Source organism: Dipodomys ordii, unplaced genomic scaffold, assembly GCF_000151885.1.
Source record: "Dipodomys ordii isolate 6190 unplaced genomic scaffold, Dord_2.0 Scaffold202, whole genome shotgun sequence".
Classification (NCBI taxonomy): Eukaryota; Metazoa; Chordata; class Mammalia; order Rodentia; family Heteromyidae; genus Dipodomys; species Dipodomys ordii.
The window spans coordinates 948,646-964,683 of NW_012267418.1; the positions used below are offsets into that span (position 1 = coordinate 948,646).

At 51.4% G+C, this 16,038-nt stretch overlaps 3 protein-coding genes across 6 annotated transcripts; 1 reads left to right on the forward strand and 2 right to left on the reverse strand.

The window, feature by feature from the left end:
* Positions 1–57: 57 nt before the first annotated feature.
* On the reverse strand, positions 58–2,514 carry Rnf5 (ring finger protein 5, E3 ubiquitin protein ligase). The gene is made up of 6 exons (XM_013035058.1): positions 2,253–2,514; positions 1,327–1,345; positions 1,119–1,231; positions 965–1,019; positions 758–875; positions 58–656 (listed from the first exon to the last, which is right to left on the reverse strand). The coding sequence occupies exons 1-6, from the start codon at positions 2,390–2,392 to the stop codon at positions 559–561; spliced, it is 543 nt and encodes a 180-aa protein (XP_012890512.1). The 5' UTR covers positions 2,393–2,514; the 3' UTR covers positions 58–558.
* Positions 2,515–3,589: 1,075 nt separating this feature from the next.
* On the forward strand, positions 3,590–13,118 carry Agpat1 (1-acylglycerol-3-phosphate O-acyltransferase 1). 4 transcript variants are annotated; one of them, XM_013035013.1, is made up of 7 exons: positions 3,590–3,650; positions 9,591–9,799; positions 10,027–10,160; positions 10,473–10,648; positions 10,785–10,880; positions 11,379–11,451; positions 11,898–13,118. In XM_013035013.1, the coding sequence occupies exons 2-7, from the start codon at positions 9,600–9,602 to the stop codon at positions 12,080–12,082; spliced, it is 864 nt and encodes a 287-aa protein (XP_012890467.1). In that variant the 5' UTR covers positions 3,590–3,650; positions 9,591–9,599; the 3' UTR covers positions 12,083–13,118. The 4 variants fall into 4 exon arrangements, with proteins under 4 accessions (XP_012890467.1, XP_012890466.1, XP_012890465.1 ...); XM_013035012.1 differs by lacking the exon at positions 3,590–3,650 and adding an exon at positions 4,252–4,385; XM_013035011.1 differs by lacking the exon at positions 3,590–3,650 and adding an exon at positions 4,787–5,107.
* Positions 12,728–15,789, reverse strand: Egfl8 (EGF-like-domain, multiple 8). The gene is made up of 9 exons (XM_013035010.1): positions 15,762–15,789; positions 15,099–15,293; positions 14,733–14,855; positions 14,522–14,631; positions 14,324–14,419; positions 14,055–14,225; positions 13,894–13,970; positions 13,659–13,812; positions 12,728–13,410 (listed from the first exon to the last, which is right to left on the reverse strand). The coding sequence occupies exons 2-9, from the start codon at positions 15,197–15,199 to the stop codon at positions 13,367–13,369; spliced, it is 876 nt and encodes a 291-aa protein (XP_012890464.1). The 5' UTR covers positions 15,200–15,293; positions 15,762–15,789; the 3' UTR covers positions 12,728–13,366.
* Positions 15,790–16,038: the final 249 nt, after the last annotated feature.

Sequence of the window (16,038 nt, forward strand, 5' to 3'; positions counted from 1 at the left end):
AGGAGTCTGTTCTGGAAAGAAGGAAGGAAGGGAGAACTGGGGAAAGAGTTCCATCGATACATTTCATCTTTTTTATTGAATTTATCATAAAGGAGGTAGTGAGGGGAGGGGAGCAATTAAGAGTTGGAACTCATATTAAGCACTGGGAAGAGGAAAATTAAATTAAATCAACAAGAGGAGGAATGGAAGAGAGTCAGAGGGAGCCTTGCCCACCTTTCAACATCAATTCATAAATCTGGAGGAAAACAAAAGATTAGGAGAGAGGAGAAATGGATGTTGTCTTCAGTCTGTCCTCCTCCCCCAGGACTGGAGTTTCATTGCAAGAATTCAGAGAATTCCAGCAAGAATTCAGAGCAGCTCAGAGCAGCTGGCTTTCCCTTCCTATGCACAGAAGTGACTCCTCTCCATGACCTCCTAGAGAGTGGCCAGGGTTGACCTTAGCCAGCAGAAATGGAGGGCGTCACAAGAAGAAAGGGTGTTCAGAAATAAGGAGGGGTCAGTAGGGACCCCCAATACTGATTCTCTTCTGGCTGGAGGTGGGCAGGATGGAGACACAGCTCAAATACTGAGCAGCCAGAAAAAGAAGAAGATGGCAAGAAACAGGAAGAGGGAATCCTGCCAACTGGAGACTGGGTGACCCTGTCCCAAATCCACACCTGTAGGAGAAAGGGAAAAAGATGTTGGAACGATCACACTGGTAGACTAGACAAGGGGCTGGGAGAGGACTCCTTGGTAGGAGCTAAGGAAAGATTCTTACCTGCGCCCCTGCGGAAAGGCTCATGGGTATTGAAGACGGTGGTAAAAAAGCCAAAGGGAAAAGCACCAACACCAAATGAGAAGTGAAAGCCCCCGGTATCACCAAATGGTTGAAATCCCTAGAGAGGCAGAGAAAGTCAGGAAAGCTGGCACATCTTTGGCAAGGAAAGTACACAACTGGACAAAAAACAAACAAAACTCCTCTCACCCCTCTGCTCTCAGGAGCTGGTCGCTGGCCCTGAGGACGGGGTGGAGTTTTCAATCTGAAAGGGAAAAGACTGTCAACAGGGCATCTCCTCTCCCAAAACTTACCCCCAGCCAAAGCCTTCCAGCTTCGCTGGGCACCAATTCTGGAATCTGACCTGGGATCCTGGGGCTTCTGGCTCCCTCGCCCATAAAGAGGGACAACCTTATCTCTGCTGATGCCAGCTTTGCAGACAGGGCATTCTTGCCGGTCGGGTCGTGTCTCCAGCCACTGAGGAGGAATAAATAAAGTGGTTTCAAACACATGGAGACTCTTTTAGTTCCTCAGACCTCCCCCATTTTCCTCTTCATCTCCTGAATACCCACCTGATGAAGACAAGGCCAACTAGATGGAGGAAGGGGGGAAAAAAGTCACACTTCAGTTACAAGACAGAGTTACTGACCCCAAACTTAACAGAATCCCACCTCACTCCTCTTCCCAGGTATTACCTCCTATCCTTCACATTTTTTGCAACCTCTACCATGCCAGCTAACCTGGCCTTCCTACTTTTCTGATCTTCCAACATCTAGAGTTCCCTCCATCTAGAGTTCCCTCCATCGACCCTCAACACTTTCGACCTTCTCTCCCCTAACTCCTCTCTCTTTCTCTCTCCACTCCCTTCCCTTCTCTGCCTTTCCAATTCTCTTCAACACACCCCATTCCAGGTCTCCTTTTCAACTCCAACCTATTCTTATCTCCATCCTGGCCAGACCAAACCCTCTTCACAAGCACATTCTCCCACTGCTCTTTTTCCTCCTTAAAAGCTTCTATTCCCTCATTAAAGCTTCTATTTCCACGATCAATCATGCCCCTCCACATTGTCCCAGTTCGTCCCTCTTCCCACATATCACTTGAACGTGGGCCCACACCGTCCCTGGGTCAATTACTCAAGTGATATGTGCCTCCCCTAACCTTTTGACTCTCTTCTGTTTTTATCTATACAGCTAAGAAAAGTCCAACTTCCCTGGGGTAAGGTGGCTCGGTCTCACTTGCACAGGGTGGAGCACAGATGAAGGCGCCGAAGTCCAGGGTCCCATCCCACACGCACCAGCTCCTAATTTCTAGGACCCTCCTTTCCAGACATCTCTGTCGTAGACGCGATCCTCCCACCCACATAAACCAGCCAAGACCTAAGGTCTCCCGTAGGCCATGTGCCCTCCGATTATCTGTATGGGTGTATGGTCCCTCCCTCCCGGCCTCCCCACCGTAGAGATGAACCCCACCACCTTCTGCTCCGGTCCCAGACTCTCACCAATACAGGTGGCCACACACACTGACCACAGCTTCCCGAGCGGTCTCCAAACATATATTACATTCGAAGGTCGCGCCTGCCCCGCCCCGCTCGCGGTTTGGCCCTTCAGGGCCCCCGTCCTCCTCTTCTGCAGCTGCCATGGCCGGTTCGGTTTCGCCCCCACGTATTCCCTCAGCCCCCGTACACACACACACACACACACACACGCACACGCACACGCACTCACACACACATACACGTACACGCCCCAACAAATGAGAAACCGCCTCCTGCCCACAATCGTTGGGCAGGCTTCAAGGTTTTCTAATGGCTATTGGCCTGGGTGCCTGTCCATCACAGAGATTCAAAAGAAAGGATTGGCCCAAAGGATGGGGGCGGCAAAAGGTTTACGCGGTCCTGACCTTGCATAATGATTATTGGTTGATTGCAGTCACAGTACTTATGCACTGTCAAGAGATTGGTAACACCCGAGGCTGTCACCGGGCCAGAAAAGCTTTCATTCGCCTGAGTAGCTGCCAGTCATAACCAAGATCCTGAAGTTAATTGGTTCAGGTCTACATAGACCTCGCCCACTATGGGCCTCTTTCTTTCCTTCACTTCCTCCTTCAAAGAATGTCCGGATTCCTATTGGACTTTGGAGTGTATGCTCCAAATCAAGTGATTGGCTCCAAGACCAACCATGGTGGTTAGTCCCACCCCTTTACCTCTATCTCGTTGCCATGGTGACGGCTCTGCAATTGGCAGGGTTTGCAATTCAAAGGCTTTGGCTTGGCCTCATCCGGGTCTTTCGGCTGTGGCCCCTCTCGGCTGATTGGACCGTTTCTCTCGCCCCTGATTGGCCAAAACCCAAAGAGACGGCGCAGTGCACGGAAAAGGGGGCCGGTGGGAGGGGGAAGAAAACTAGGGTCGCAGGGTTCAAAATGGCTCCGGCCTCCTTGGGTGACGTAGAGGGCAGAACTTGGGTCCGCCCCTCCCTCTTAATGAAGAAGGAAGCAGAACTGGGATTAGCCCGACGTTTGGATGCTACGAACATCGATCTTCGGCGCTGGTGTTAACCCAACTCCCTCAGCTGGACGACTCAGCCCGCCCCTCTTTAGGTGATTTACAGAGCAGAACTGAGCTACAGGCCCACCCCCTCCTAACGTGACACCGAGCAGAACCGAATCGACCTCGGCTCCGTCTTAAACATTAAGAGCAGAAAAGGCCTTTATGAGTGGATGCAGAAGGGACAAGACCCACCCCTTTTTAGGTGACCCGCGGCAGAATGGGGTTAGGCCCGCCCCTTCCTTCTTGTAATTTGCCCAGCAGAACTGGGGGCTTCTTCCTGGCTGGACCCCTAGGAGCTTGGGCCTATCCTACAGTCAGTGACCCTCACTGTGGCCCCAGGACCAGAACTAGGTAACAGTCCTCTCACTACCAGTGTTCTTTACATCCTCTTCACCTGGGCGTGTAAACTCATGCAATGCAAAGGTGTGTCTGGGGGCAGGAGGCAGACACCGGCTAAGGGCTGTCTAGGAACATTGGGATTAAAAGGTCCCTGGTGATTCCAAAATCAGGAAAAAATGAGAAGCTGGAAATTGCGTAGAGAAGGAAAGGAGAGGTTAGGATTTTGGAGGCTTGAAGAACGTTTTGAAAGGGAGAGATGGAAAACAAGGAAGGAATGGGATGATCCTGAGTTTGAGGAAGAGGAGGGCCAGAACTGGAGTGCTAGAAACACACGTAAAACATTTAAGGAGACGTGCTCATCCCAGAGAAATCAGTATCCTTCCTTTTTCTCCCCCCCCCCACCAAAGCAATGCCTTAATACCCAGTTTCCATAAAAAAAAAAGATGCATTCAAACTCCACATGAGAGGGAGGGATTGTCTCAGCTGGGGTGCTTTAAGGAGACTGATAGGAGGAAACTAGGAAAGAAGTGCAGCGATAAACAAACAGGAAAGGGAAATGGGCCAGAAGGACAGAAAGTACCCATTCTCTTTAAAGGCCAGAGAGGGTGGGTGGAGGAAGGAGCTAGGAGCTAGACTGCTGGCCACAGAGAGGGCAAAGGGCAAAGAGACTACACCAAAAGGCTAGAGTACGAGGTGGGGAGAAGATGGAGCCCTAAAAAGAAAAAGAACTGAGCTCAGTGTTTGCAAGTAGGTGCTTGATAAGTAACCATAATGGAACGGGGAACAGGAAAGGGGATCTTGGGAACGAGTTGGGAGTTATTCCAGGGACAAAGCATTGATACTGGAGTTTAAAAGAAAGGGATTTTTTTTTAATCCGAGAGAAAGCCCAGTAGACGTGGCAATAAGAGGAGAGCGAGTGGAGAATGAAGAAAAGGAGTGTATGGAAGGAGGAATCGACATCCGTGAGGGATCCCCAGCTGAGTGTGCAGAAAGGCAAGAAGGAAAAAAGATGCAGCCGGAGGCTGGCGGAGCCCAGCTCAGCTCTCCTGGGGTGGAGCTAGCGAGAGGACACTGGTAGATGTGGAAAGGAGATGACCGGGTCTCTAGGAGGCGATTGGCAAAAGAGACAGTCCATCACCACCCCCCACTTCCTGGCCGGCCCCGGAAACTAGCGGGCGTACGGGAGGGTGGGGGAGATAGCGGCAGCAGCAGCAGCAGCAGCAGCCCCAGCCCTCAGAGAGACAGCAGGAAGGGAGGGAGGGTGCTGGGGGGACGACCCCCCCCCAATCCTACCGCTATGGGTCCAACCTCCCACTCCCACTTCCACTCCATCGGCCGGGGCTAGGAAACCCCCAAATCCTGTCCGCCCCTCTTGGCACCGACAGAGACAGAGACACAAGCAGCCGCCGCCACCGCTGCCGCAGCCTGGCTGGAGGGGGCCAGCCCCCCAGGCCCCCCACCTCACTGAGGTGTGGGCGGGAAAGGGGGAGGAGGGAGGGGGTGCTGAGAGGGACTGGGGTGGGGAGAGTTTGGGGCTGGGAGGGCCGACTGGGGAGAAGGTTGCTGGGAAAAAGGTCAGGGCCGACTGGGAAGAGGATTGCTGGGGAAAGGAGAGAGGGGCCTGAGCGGAAGCATGGGAGAGACACGGGTGGGAGGGGATGTGGAAACTCTGAATGTGGGACGGGGGTGTCGACAGGGAATCCTGGGAGAGGGAATTCAATACACATTCCCCAATTTCTCTTTGTGCCCTTTGGCCCCACACGACTTTTTCTCTGGTTGGTGAGGCGGCCAACAGAATTGCTTCTTAGAAATAACCCTCAGGCACCTCGTTTCCCTACAGGCACAGAACCTCATTTTCCAGAGGCCTTCCACACAGTGCTAGATTATTGACACATAAATGCCTCTAGGGGCTGGGGATGTTAATATATTGACTGTGTGCCTTTGACTTGTGTAATGGCTGTGTGCAGCTTGGTTGTCCTTATGCTATCCAAAGGCTTTGGAGAGATGATGTTTTGATTATCTGTCAGAATTGCCTATTCTCATATCGTGCACAACTAGTTTTGACATGTGTGAGTACTGCATGTGTGTGAAGGTTGTTTAATTGCATCTCTTGTGTGGTTTCATCGTTCCTACATGTTTTATGTTTGTGCATGTATAGGTTATAAACTTCATTTTTGGCCTCAGATCCATGCTTCTGCCTAATAGGCGTTTTCATGTGTGGGACCCTGTGGCTTAGCGGCAGTACACACACTTGTGTTGTGATGGGCTTAGTGGGTTTCCATAGTTGTGATTCTTACCACATGTGTGCATGCCTCTTTGAAGGACGGATATGTCTGTGTGGCACATGCATAGTATGTGTGCTTCTTGTTACACCTACCATTTATTTCCTAAATTCATTGTCAGTATATACTATTTGTGGAGCTGTATGCTCATTAACTATGCATTCAAGTGTGTTTATAATGCCTTCAACATGTCTAGAGAATATTACTTGATATCAAAAATTTGAGAAGGTAACTTATTCTCTCAATTTTTTTTCCAATGGTACTGAGTTTTAAATTCAAGACCTAGTCCTTTCTAGACAGATCCTCTACCACTTGAGCTATACCCCCAGCCCTTTTTTTTTTTTTTAGTTATTTTTTTGGCTAGGGTGTCGTTTTTCTGGCCAGACCACACCAGGACCATCTATACCTCCTGTATTGCTTGAGTACAAGGGTGAATCACCACACCTAGCTTGTTGGTTGAGATGGGTGGTCTCACTAAATCACTCCCTCAGCTGGCTTCCAGAGTAACTAAGATTACAACGGTGAGCGGCTACACCTGGCTCCCAAAAGATCATTAAATACCTTTCCTTAATGACTCTCTTGGCCTCTCCGTACACATTATCGCTTCATTCGCTGTGTTCCTTGGCTTAATTCAAGTCCAAGAGTCAGGCCCACTGTGAACTCTCATCACCCATATTTTTTGTGGGCCATAAGGCCCCACTCTTTGCATTGTTGGTACCTATGTGGTGGCAAGAGTGTCTTCCCTCAGTGGCTGACATGACAGTTTTGTGAGATAACATCTCCTCTCTACCTTCACTGCAGCCATGTATTCTCTATGAACATTCAGAATACATTAACTCTTAGGCTTAGTACAAAAACTTTTTCAGTGACTTTTCCAGCTAGCATTTCTTGAGAGAGTAATTACTAGATTCATAATCAGAACTCACATCCGGGAGCAGAAGCTATTGCTTCATGGCCAGAAGGAATCCTTAATATTGATAGAACAATAATGTGTACAAGTATTACAATTCACTGCCAACTTATTGAGTACTTACGGTCCTCACCTGACATTGGAGATAAGACAGAATCTTGTCTTCCTGTTTGTTAGAACCTAATGGGAAAGAAAATAACAGTGAGGGGCTGGGAAGATGGCTCAGTGGTAGAGCGCTTGCCTTGAATGCCTCTGAGGCCCTGGGTTCGATTCCTCAGCACCATATAAGCAAAAAGAAAAAAGCCGGAAGTGGTGCTGTGGCTCAAGTGGTAGAGCGCTAGCCTTGAGCTGAAGAGCTGAGGGACAGCGCCCAGGCCCAGAGTTCAGGCCCCACGACTGCACCCCCTCCCCCCCCCAAAAAAAGAAAATAACAGTGAGTGCTTACACCCTATGCTATCAGAATCAGTGGTTTCTCAGTGCATATCAGATTTACCTGGATAGCTTGTTAAATTACAAATTACTTGGCCCAGAATTTCTGATATACAGAATTTCTGATTCTGTATATCTGGGCAAGGTTCAATAATTTGCATTTCTACATCTTTAGAACCACTGGTCAAGAAAAAAGAAACTGATTAAAGCATAGGTCAGAAATATTTGAAGTGTGGTAGGAAGGTATAGAAGCATAAAAGGTCGTGTTGCACCCGAGGAAGTGAAGTAAATCAGTTTGGAGCTGAAAAAGGCTTTTGTGGGGATGTGGTTGAAGTTGTAAACAGAAGTGACATTGCCAAGAAAGTGACATTGTCAAAATAGGGAAATGTTCAGATTTATACTATAGAAAACATTTCTGCCATGTGAGGGCAAGTGTTAGTAGCCTGTAGCATGTAGTTCAGGGGAGAAATTATGCTGGTCTGAACTTACCTGGAGCAGTGGATAAGAGCAGCTTAAAAGCCTAAGTGTTGCCAGGTACTGGTGGCTCATACTTGTAATTCTAGCAACTCAGGAGAACTGAGGATCATGGTACAAAGCTAGCGGGGACAGGAAAGTCTGTGAGACTCTCATGTCCAATTAAGCACCAAAAAGCTGGAAGTGGAGCCTGTGGCTTAAGTGGTAAGAGTGCCTTGATCATAAAAGCTCAGGGACAGTGCCCAGGCCCTGGGTTCAAGCTCCAGGACCCTGTCTCTCCCTCCCCCCCCCCAAAAAAAAAAAAAACTCACCTTTTTCAGTTGTTTTTTTCATTGCCTCTTACCTTTGAGCACAGCACAGAGGAGTACCTTTAACCTAGATAGAAATGATGCGTGTTTGCCTAACAGTGTTTTTACATGACCTCTGAGTCCATTTCCACACTGTACAAAATAAGGCAGTCAATCAAGAAGGCAAGTTTCACATGCCTGTCCCTCTTCTGCTTGGTGTCCACTTTACTTCTGTTCTCTGACTTTTCACATCACTCACTGCCTGTCCACATGTGAGTGTTGGGATAGAGGAGGCTGCCTTTCACAGACAGGGATTTTTCTAGGTATACATTTACATTCCTTTGTTGCTGGTATGATGATAAGCTTATGAACGAGCGTGTGAAGCTGTCATTCTTTATATGACTGCGAGTCTCTGCATTGGTGATGTGATTTTTACTCTTACCACTCATCTGTCAATGTTTGTCTGTGGGTGGCTTTGTCACTGTCTTTGCTTTGTTTTGTGTGTGTTTGTGTGTGTGTGTTTGTGTGTGTGTATGTGTACGTGTACGTATAGGTGACAGCCTAACAGTGCTCAGGAGCACAAGCTTTGTTTTTAGTCAGTTGTGCGGCTTGAACTCTGGGACTGGGTGCTATCACTTCACTCTTCAGCTCAAGGTTATCGCTCTACCACTTGAGCCACAATGCCACTTGCGGTTTTCTGGTGGTTAATTGGAGATAAGAGTCTCATAGACTTTCCTGCCCAGGCTGGCTTTGAACCATTAGGATTACTGGCGTGAGCCACCGGCGCCCAGCCAAGCTTCTTAAGTTCAATCTAGAAACTGCTGCTTAGGGCCTATGTGACCAGAGGTAAGTAAGTTCTTTCATCTCTCTGGACCTATTTCCTATCCAATGCTAAGCAGTAGTAGTACTTTCTAGGTTATTGTGTGGGTTATAGGTAAGGATTTAACATAGTATTTAGACCAGCATTTTCAAAAGAAATACAATGTGAACTACATGTGTAATTTAAAATTTTCTATGGAAGTGCCAGTTTTGAACTCAGGATCTCACACTTGCTAGAGTGACATTCTACTTTTGAACCATGCCTCCAACCCTTGAGGCATATGTCAGCCTCGTCATTTGTAATTTTCTGAGGGGCATGTGTAAAAAAGTGAAATTAGTTTGTTCTTTGTTTTGTTTTATTTTGCTGCCCTGGGGCTTGAACTCAGGGCCTAAGCACTGTTCCTAAGCTTTTCTGCTCAAGACTAGCACTCTACCACTTGAGCCACAGCTCTACTTCCAGTTTTAGTAGCTCTTTTAATTGGACTCTCACGGATTTTGCTGCCTGCAATTGTGGCGTGAAACTACAATGCTCAGAGCTCAGCCTTCTGAGTGAGGATTAGACATGAGTCGCTGGTATCGGCTCCTTGGGAAGGTTTCAACAGCAGCCCAAGTCCCGTCCTGTTTTGTTTTTTTTTTTTGTTTTTTTTTTAGTCTTGGTCCTCAGATCATCTCGTAGCCTTGCTTTCTGTGTCTTGCTCACCTGGCTCCTCTCCCCTTCAGAAACCAGATTGTTCACCTTTATCACCTACAGGTGGCCAGAATGGAGCTGTGGCCTGGGGCATGGACGGTGTTGCTACTGCTGCTTCTCCTGCTGCTTTTCTTGCTGCCCACCCTGTGGTTCTACAGCCCGAGTGCCAAGTACTTCTTCAAGATGGCCTTCTACAACGGCTGGATCCTCTTCTTGGCTGTGCTCGCCATCCCTGTGTGTGCCGTGCGAGGACGCAACGTTGAGAACATGAAGTGAGGGGCGAGGGGTGATGGGTCCTAAGGGAACCTAAGGGTGAAGAGTGAGAGATAGCTTTGTGCCCAAGTGACATCGTGGGTCTAAAAGAGAAGGCGAGAGTCCAGGGACATGGAAGGGGGCAATGACTGCAGAAGTGGCCAGCAAGTCAGTTGGGCAGGGGGAAGTGAGGCGTGCAGGAGGACATCAGTGGATCCCACTGGGCCCCCTTGCCGTGACCCCACAGGATCTTGCGTCTAATGCTGCTCCACATCAAATACCTGTATGGGATCCGAGTGGAGGTGCGAGGGGCTCACCACTTCCCTCCCTCGCAGCCCTACGTCGTGGTCTCCAATCACCAGAGCTCCCTCGACCTGCTTGGTGAGACCCCGCCACAGAGCACCCCTCCCCCAGCCATGCCCTCCCTCCTAGCCCCTTCCCTAGAACCTGCTTCAACTCTCCCTCCTTTGGGATGTTTTGCCCCCTCGCTTCCCCCTCACACCTTCCTTCCCTGGGTTGGATCTGCCCTCATGAGCAAGATCACCCTCGCTTTCACTCTGGCTCCTTCAACCCAATCTCTCCACTTTTTCTCCAGTCCCTACTAGTGTACGGTGATAACCTGGGTGGGTGTACTGCCTGATCTGACACCTTGCTTGCACCTTGACTCCTTCCCCATCCCCACCCTTGTCCAAGGGATGATGGAGGTACTGCCAGGCCGCTGTGTGCCCATTGCCAAACGTGAGCTACTGTGGGCTGGCTCTGCTGGGCTGGCCTGCTGGCTGGCCGGAGTCATCTTCATCGACCGGAAACGCACGGGGGATGCCATCAGTGTCATGTCTGAGGTCGCCCAGACCCTGCTCACCCAGGACGTGAGTCATTCTGGGAAGACATGGGCTTGGGAGCTCGGGACAAGAGTTGTAACCAGCTGATACCAGGGGCCGAGGGGCCTCAGTATGGCCTCGCTACCACTCTGAGCCCTCCATATTGTGTGTTTTTGTCTTTCAGGTGAGAGTCTGGGTGTTTCCTGAGGGAACAAGAAACCACAACGGCTCCATGCTGCCCTTCAAACGTGGCGCCTTCCATCTTGCGGTACAGGCCCAGGTGATTAAAGCTCCTCCTTCTGCTGTCCAGCCCTCACCCTTCCTTCTTATCCGGGCAGAAGCTTGGAGCTGGGCACTGATGGCTCATGCCTGTACAGGCTCATGCTTGTAATCCTAGCTACTCAGGAGGCTGAGGTCTGAGGATGGAGGTTCAAAGCCAGCCCAGGTAGGAAAGTGCATGAGACTCTTATCTCCAATGAACCACCAGAAAGCCAGAAGTGGCACTTTGGCTCAAGTGGTAGAGTCGCTCACCTTGAGCTGAAGAATGCAGGGACAGCGCCCAGGCCCAGAGTTCAAGCCCCATGACCAAAAAAACAAAACAAAACAAAAAAACCTCCAATTAACAACTCAAAAACCAGACATGGCACTGTGGCTTGATTAGTAAAGCACAAGCATAGAATACAAAGAGGCTCAGGGACAGCGCCCAGACCCTGAATTCAAGCCCCACAACCCACAGAAAAAGGGACTTGGGGACTGATGTGCTTTACCCCTTTCCCAGGTTCCCATTGTCCCCATAGTCATGTCCTCCTATCAAGACTTCTACTGCAAAAAGGAACGACGTTTCACCTCAGGTGAGAGCTCTGAGCAGGTCTAGAGATGGGTATGACCAGAACAACCATCAGAGAGGCTGGGGGTCATCCCTGGGAGGAAGGGGAGTCATTCAATGCCAGGTCCTGAGACAGCCACATGATCATGACCCTACACCAGGTACCCCTCTATACTATTAGGATTGAATGGGAAATATAAGGCCTATATGTGTGAAGCCATAATAAGTAACACGGAGTAAATGCTGAGCCTAGAAGGTAAGGGCTAGAGGACTGGCAGATGTCTGGACTAGGGTTTGGGGAAGGTTTTGTACAGGAAAGTCTTAGGTGGCAGCTGGCAAATGAGAGGGGTGGGTTGTCCAGACTCAGAGACCTGAAAGAGGAAAGGAGTAGTAAGAGCACTTCAAAGCTAGGCCCTGCCTGTTGGCAGAGGTCTGGAAGGACAGGCCGTGATGGTGCTCCTCATCACCCAGGACGATGTCAGGTGCGGGTGCTGCCCCCAGTGCCCACAGAAGGGCTGACACCAGATGACGTTCCAGCTCTGGCTGACAGAGTCCGGCACTCCATGCTCACCATTTTCCGGGAAATCTCCACTGATGGCCAGGGTGGTGGTGACTGTCTGAAGAAGCCTGGGGGATTGGGCGAGGCCCGGCTCTGAGCTTTCTTCCCACCTGTCTTCCTTCCCACACTTACCAACCCAGTGGCCCTCCTTCGGGCCCAGGCCCAGCCCTCTTCCTCCCCTTCCCCCTCTTCCCCCCACTTATTCTTCTCTTTGGAATCTCCAGCTTCTGAAGTGAATGTGGATAGTGTCACTCCTTGTCCCTTCCTGACCCCATCCATGGACAGTCCTGCCTGGGTGCAGTCTCCACTCTGATCCCCTCCTCCTGCCATCTTGTCTGTGGCACATTTGCCTCCCCTCATCTCGAGTGGCTCATCCTACACAGGGGTGGGGGGCATTCCATCCCATGCCTGGTGGATTCTTCCTTTGTGGTCGTCTCTCCCTCTCCATCCCACATTGACCAGCGGATTCATCCATTCTGTGGAACAATTCACTCCTAAGTCCACGGATTCAGTGGACTCATCTGTTCGAGGACTCCTCGCCCTGTGGCTGGAAGCTGAAACCTGAACACTCCTGCCAGGGTCAACCTGGGAACTTCCCTTGGCACCTTCACCCACCTCTTGGAGACCCCCCCTTTAGTGGGGGGCACACTCTTCTAACTCAGAGGTCTCATCTCTGCCCTTGCCCAAATGCCTAGGGTTGAGGACACTCTTAGATGCCAGCTTGGTTTCCATGTTTTTGTTCGCCCCTGTCCCTGGGATACAGTTCTTCAGTGGTCTTGACGCCATTCAGCCCCCCTGTACCATCCTAACCAGACATGGGGGAGAGGCAGACGTCAGGTGCTGCACTCACTGGTCCCTGGAGAGTTGGGGAAAGACCTGGACCCTGGCTGAAGGGGAGAGGGGAATGTTAATTTATTTCTCTTTCTTTTGAGACCGCCCCCTCTCTGAGCCAGTTGTCATTTCCCCCTCGTGGTATTGACTGCTCCCTGCCTCTCACTCCAGACCTGTTCACTCCCCCCACCCCCCTCAACCCAGGAGGTATCTGGGAGCAGGAGAGGATGGGATCCAGTTTTGTGTGGTTGGCTTTTATTATCTGGATAACAGCAAGCAACTAAGAATAAAGAGAGAGAGAGAGATCTGGGTGCTTTCTTGCTGTATTTGTTAAGGAGTTGGAGAAGCAGTCCTTCTTTGCCTAGGCAACTTGCTCCAGTGAGAAAAGACAGGCCAAGACAGCCCACTTTCCCACAGCTCTCCAAAGCTCTGGCTCACTTCTTTGATGGCTGATGGCCTTATCTGCAGCTCCCAGGTGGCCAATCCCCCAGGATGAGTGGGTGCCACCTGTGTATAAATTAGGAGGCTGGGACACTGAGGAGGTTCCGTATCAGTGATTGAGGCCAGGACCAAGGCTGTTGTCCTCACAGGAGCCTGTGGTTGAGAAAGAGAAAGAAAGAAAGGTGGGTTGTGGGGGATCCCCAGCTGGGGGAGGGACCAACGCTGCCACTCCCCCCAAGAAGTGAGACTGTTGGGATAGGGACCGTGTCCCAGAGGGGAAGAGGATTGGAATGGTGATTCCAGTGTTGAGAGTGCTGAGGAGGGCATTCCAGAATGAGGGAATGCTGAGGTAAGGGGTCTTCAGAAAAGATGAGGCTCAAGTGGAGAGAAGCAAGACTTACAGGCACCCAGCCTCTCCTCCAGCAGCAGCACCTGATCACTAAGAGATTCGATCCTGTCACCCCAGCCCCACAGCTCTGCCACCTGTTCTGGATGCAGCTCCTCAGGCGGCATGGGCAGCACAGCCCGGACCCAGGCCCCGGCCTGAGCAGCCCACTGCAAAGGAAGACAGGTATTTCAGGATACTGCACCAGACCTTCCCACCCTGAGGGCCCAGCCCCAGGCACCTCTGCTCACCTGCTCCAGCTGTTCCAGGCGCCCTCGAAGCTCAAGAATCTCCCTCCTCAGGGTGCTTTCATGTTCAGCTTCTCGAACTAGAGACAAAAATGGGTAACATGCCCACTGCCCTGGCTCCTGCTGCTGGTCCTAGGCCCTCCCTGTGTGCAGCCCATACTCACTGGCCACGCTGAGGATGCTGGCACTAGTTGGGGGCTCTGGGGATCCCTCTGTACAGGTACGCTGGTCAGGGCCCAGCACCAGTCCCCGGGGACAGCTGCAGGTGAAGCTGCCCGCCGTGTTGAGACAACGATGTGAGCAGAGGGTGACACTGATCCTACATTCATCCACATCTAGTTACGGGAAAGAGGAGGACACTGAGGGGTCAGGGCAGATGCCCAGATGGGTGGGAAGACCTAGCAACCCCCCCACTGGTAGGAGGGCAACTCACCCACATGACAGTGCTTCCCCCCCCAGCCAGGGGCACACTCGCACTGATCAGGCCCAACACAGCTACCTCCATTCAGGCAAGGCTTAAGGCAAATGGCTGTTAGGGAAGAAAAGGCTTCAGGCCTGAACTAAAGGCCCAGTTACCCAGGACCCCCAACCCTGGCATGCCTCCTGCTGGACAAGGAAGGCCCAGCCTCACCTTCACAGGTGAGCGCCCCTGGGTGTCGCTTCTTCCAGCCCTGGCAGCACACAGCATGGGTCTGCTGCACTTCCCGCCTCACCTCCCGCCATGCCACACGGTATGTGGTCCTAGAACAGAGTGCCAGGCTGAGGACCCTGAGTTTGGGTTCTGATTGAAGTTCTTGGGTCCTTTTGAGAGACTCCAGAGTGGCCACATCCCCATCTCTCACCTGTAGGTACTGCAGATGCGCCTTCCAGCACAGAGGGTCAGGTACGGCTTGTACACGGGTTGGCTGTAGGACTCGTTGTAGTGGAGCGGTACCACCAGTGTCTGCTTAGAGCAGACCCCCTGTCTGCACCCATGCCAGAGAAGGAAGTTGGAGTCATTGAGATCATCAGGCCCTAGGGAGCCTGGAGTCCGGCAAGCACAGACAAGAGGCCTGGCTCTCCCTGAAGCTGACAGCCTCACCCTCATTCTGAACTTTCAGCATTGTTTGGCTTCTAGTAGAGCCCTCCCCCCCACCCTCCCACACACCCAGCATCAGAAGCCCCCCAGGCAGACCTCACCTTACCCAAGCCCCACCCCCTCTTGTCACCTCTCTTTGAGGGAGCCACCCTTGGCCCCTTGGCCTGGCATCAGTAGCAGGAAGAACGAAAGTCCGCCTAAGAGAATACACAGCTCAGCCCTGGACCCCATGACTCTCCTTGACTCCAGACTCTGTGGGCTGCAGGTGAGGTAGTGGGTGCCTCTCCCCTCTCCTGTTCAGGGCTCCAGCCCCTCCTGAAACCACCTGCTGGTGTCCATGAAAGGGGTCAGGACCTTTACTCACGAGCTACCAGGATTATCTACACCTGGGTGTACATTTAAATGACCCCATGCTATCTTTAGCAGCTGGGATCCATTCAGCATTATCTACGCTCCCTCCACCACCCCTCTAGCCAGTAGCCCCCAGTGCTGTGCTCTACCTGGAGGGACACAAAGTTACCTCATTTCCTCATGAACCTCCTTAACATGCCCTCTTAGAACTTTCACATCAAGACCCCAAACACCCCCAACACCTTACACCTAAGACCTCAGACTTCCATGCTTTAAAACACATTTCTGCTGACCTCACATATACACACATACATACATAGATGACACACATATACCTATGTCCTGGATACCCCTTCACTCAGACAATACCCCCAATTCTGCCTGACCCCACTCCCCCATGGATGTTCTCTCCCCATCTGCCTCCTCTTTCCCCCATTCCCACCTGGCTTCTCTCTCCAGGGAGACTTCAGGCAGTCTAGCCTCAGAAGTGGCAGTTCAGACTGGTGGGTGGGCCACCGGGGCTGAGGAGGAGGAGGGGCTGGGCCAGAGGCCTCCCATTCCTGCCCCCTCCCACAAGCCTCCTCCTTAGCACCAGCCTGGTCAGTTCAGTGAGGTCAAGCCACACTGCCCTCACCCCTACTCTAGCAAAGCACTGCCCGAATCTTCCTGTGAGCCCCCCCAAAATTACAGATCCCCTAAATCCATAGAAGCTCCTGGTT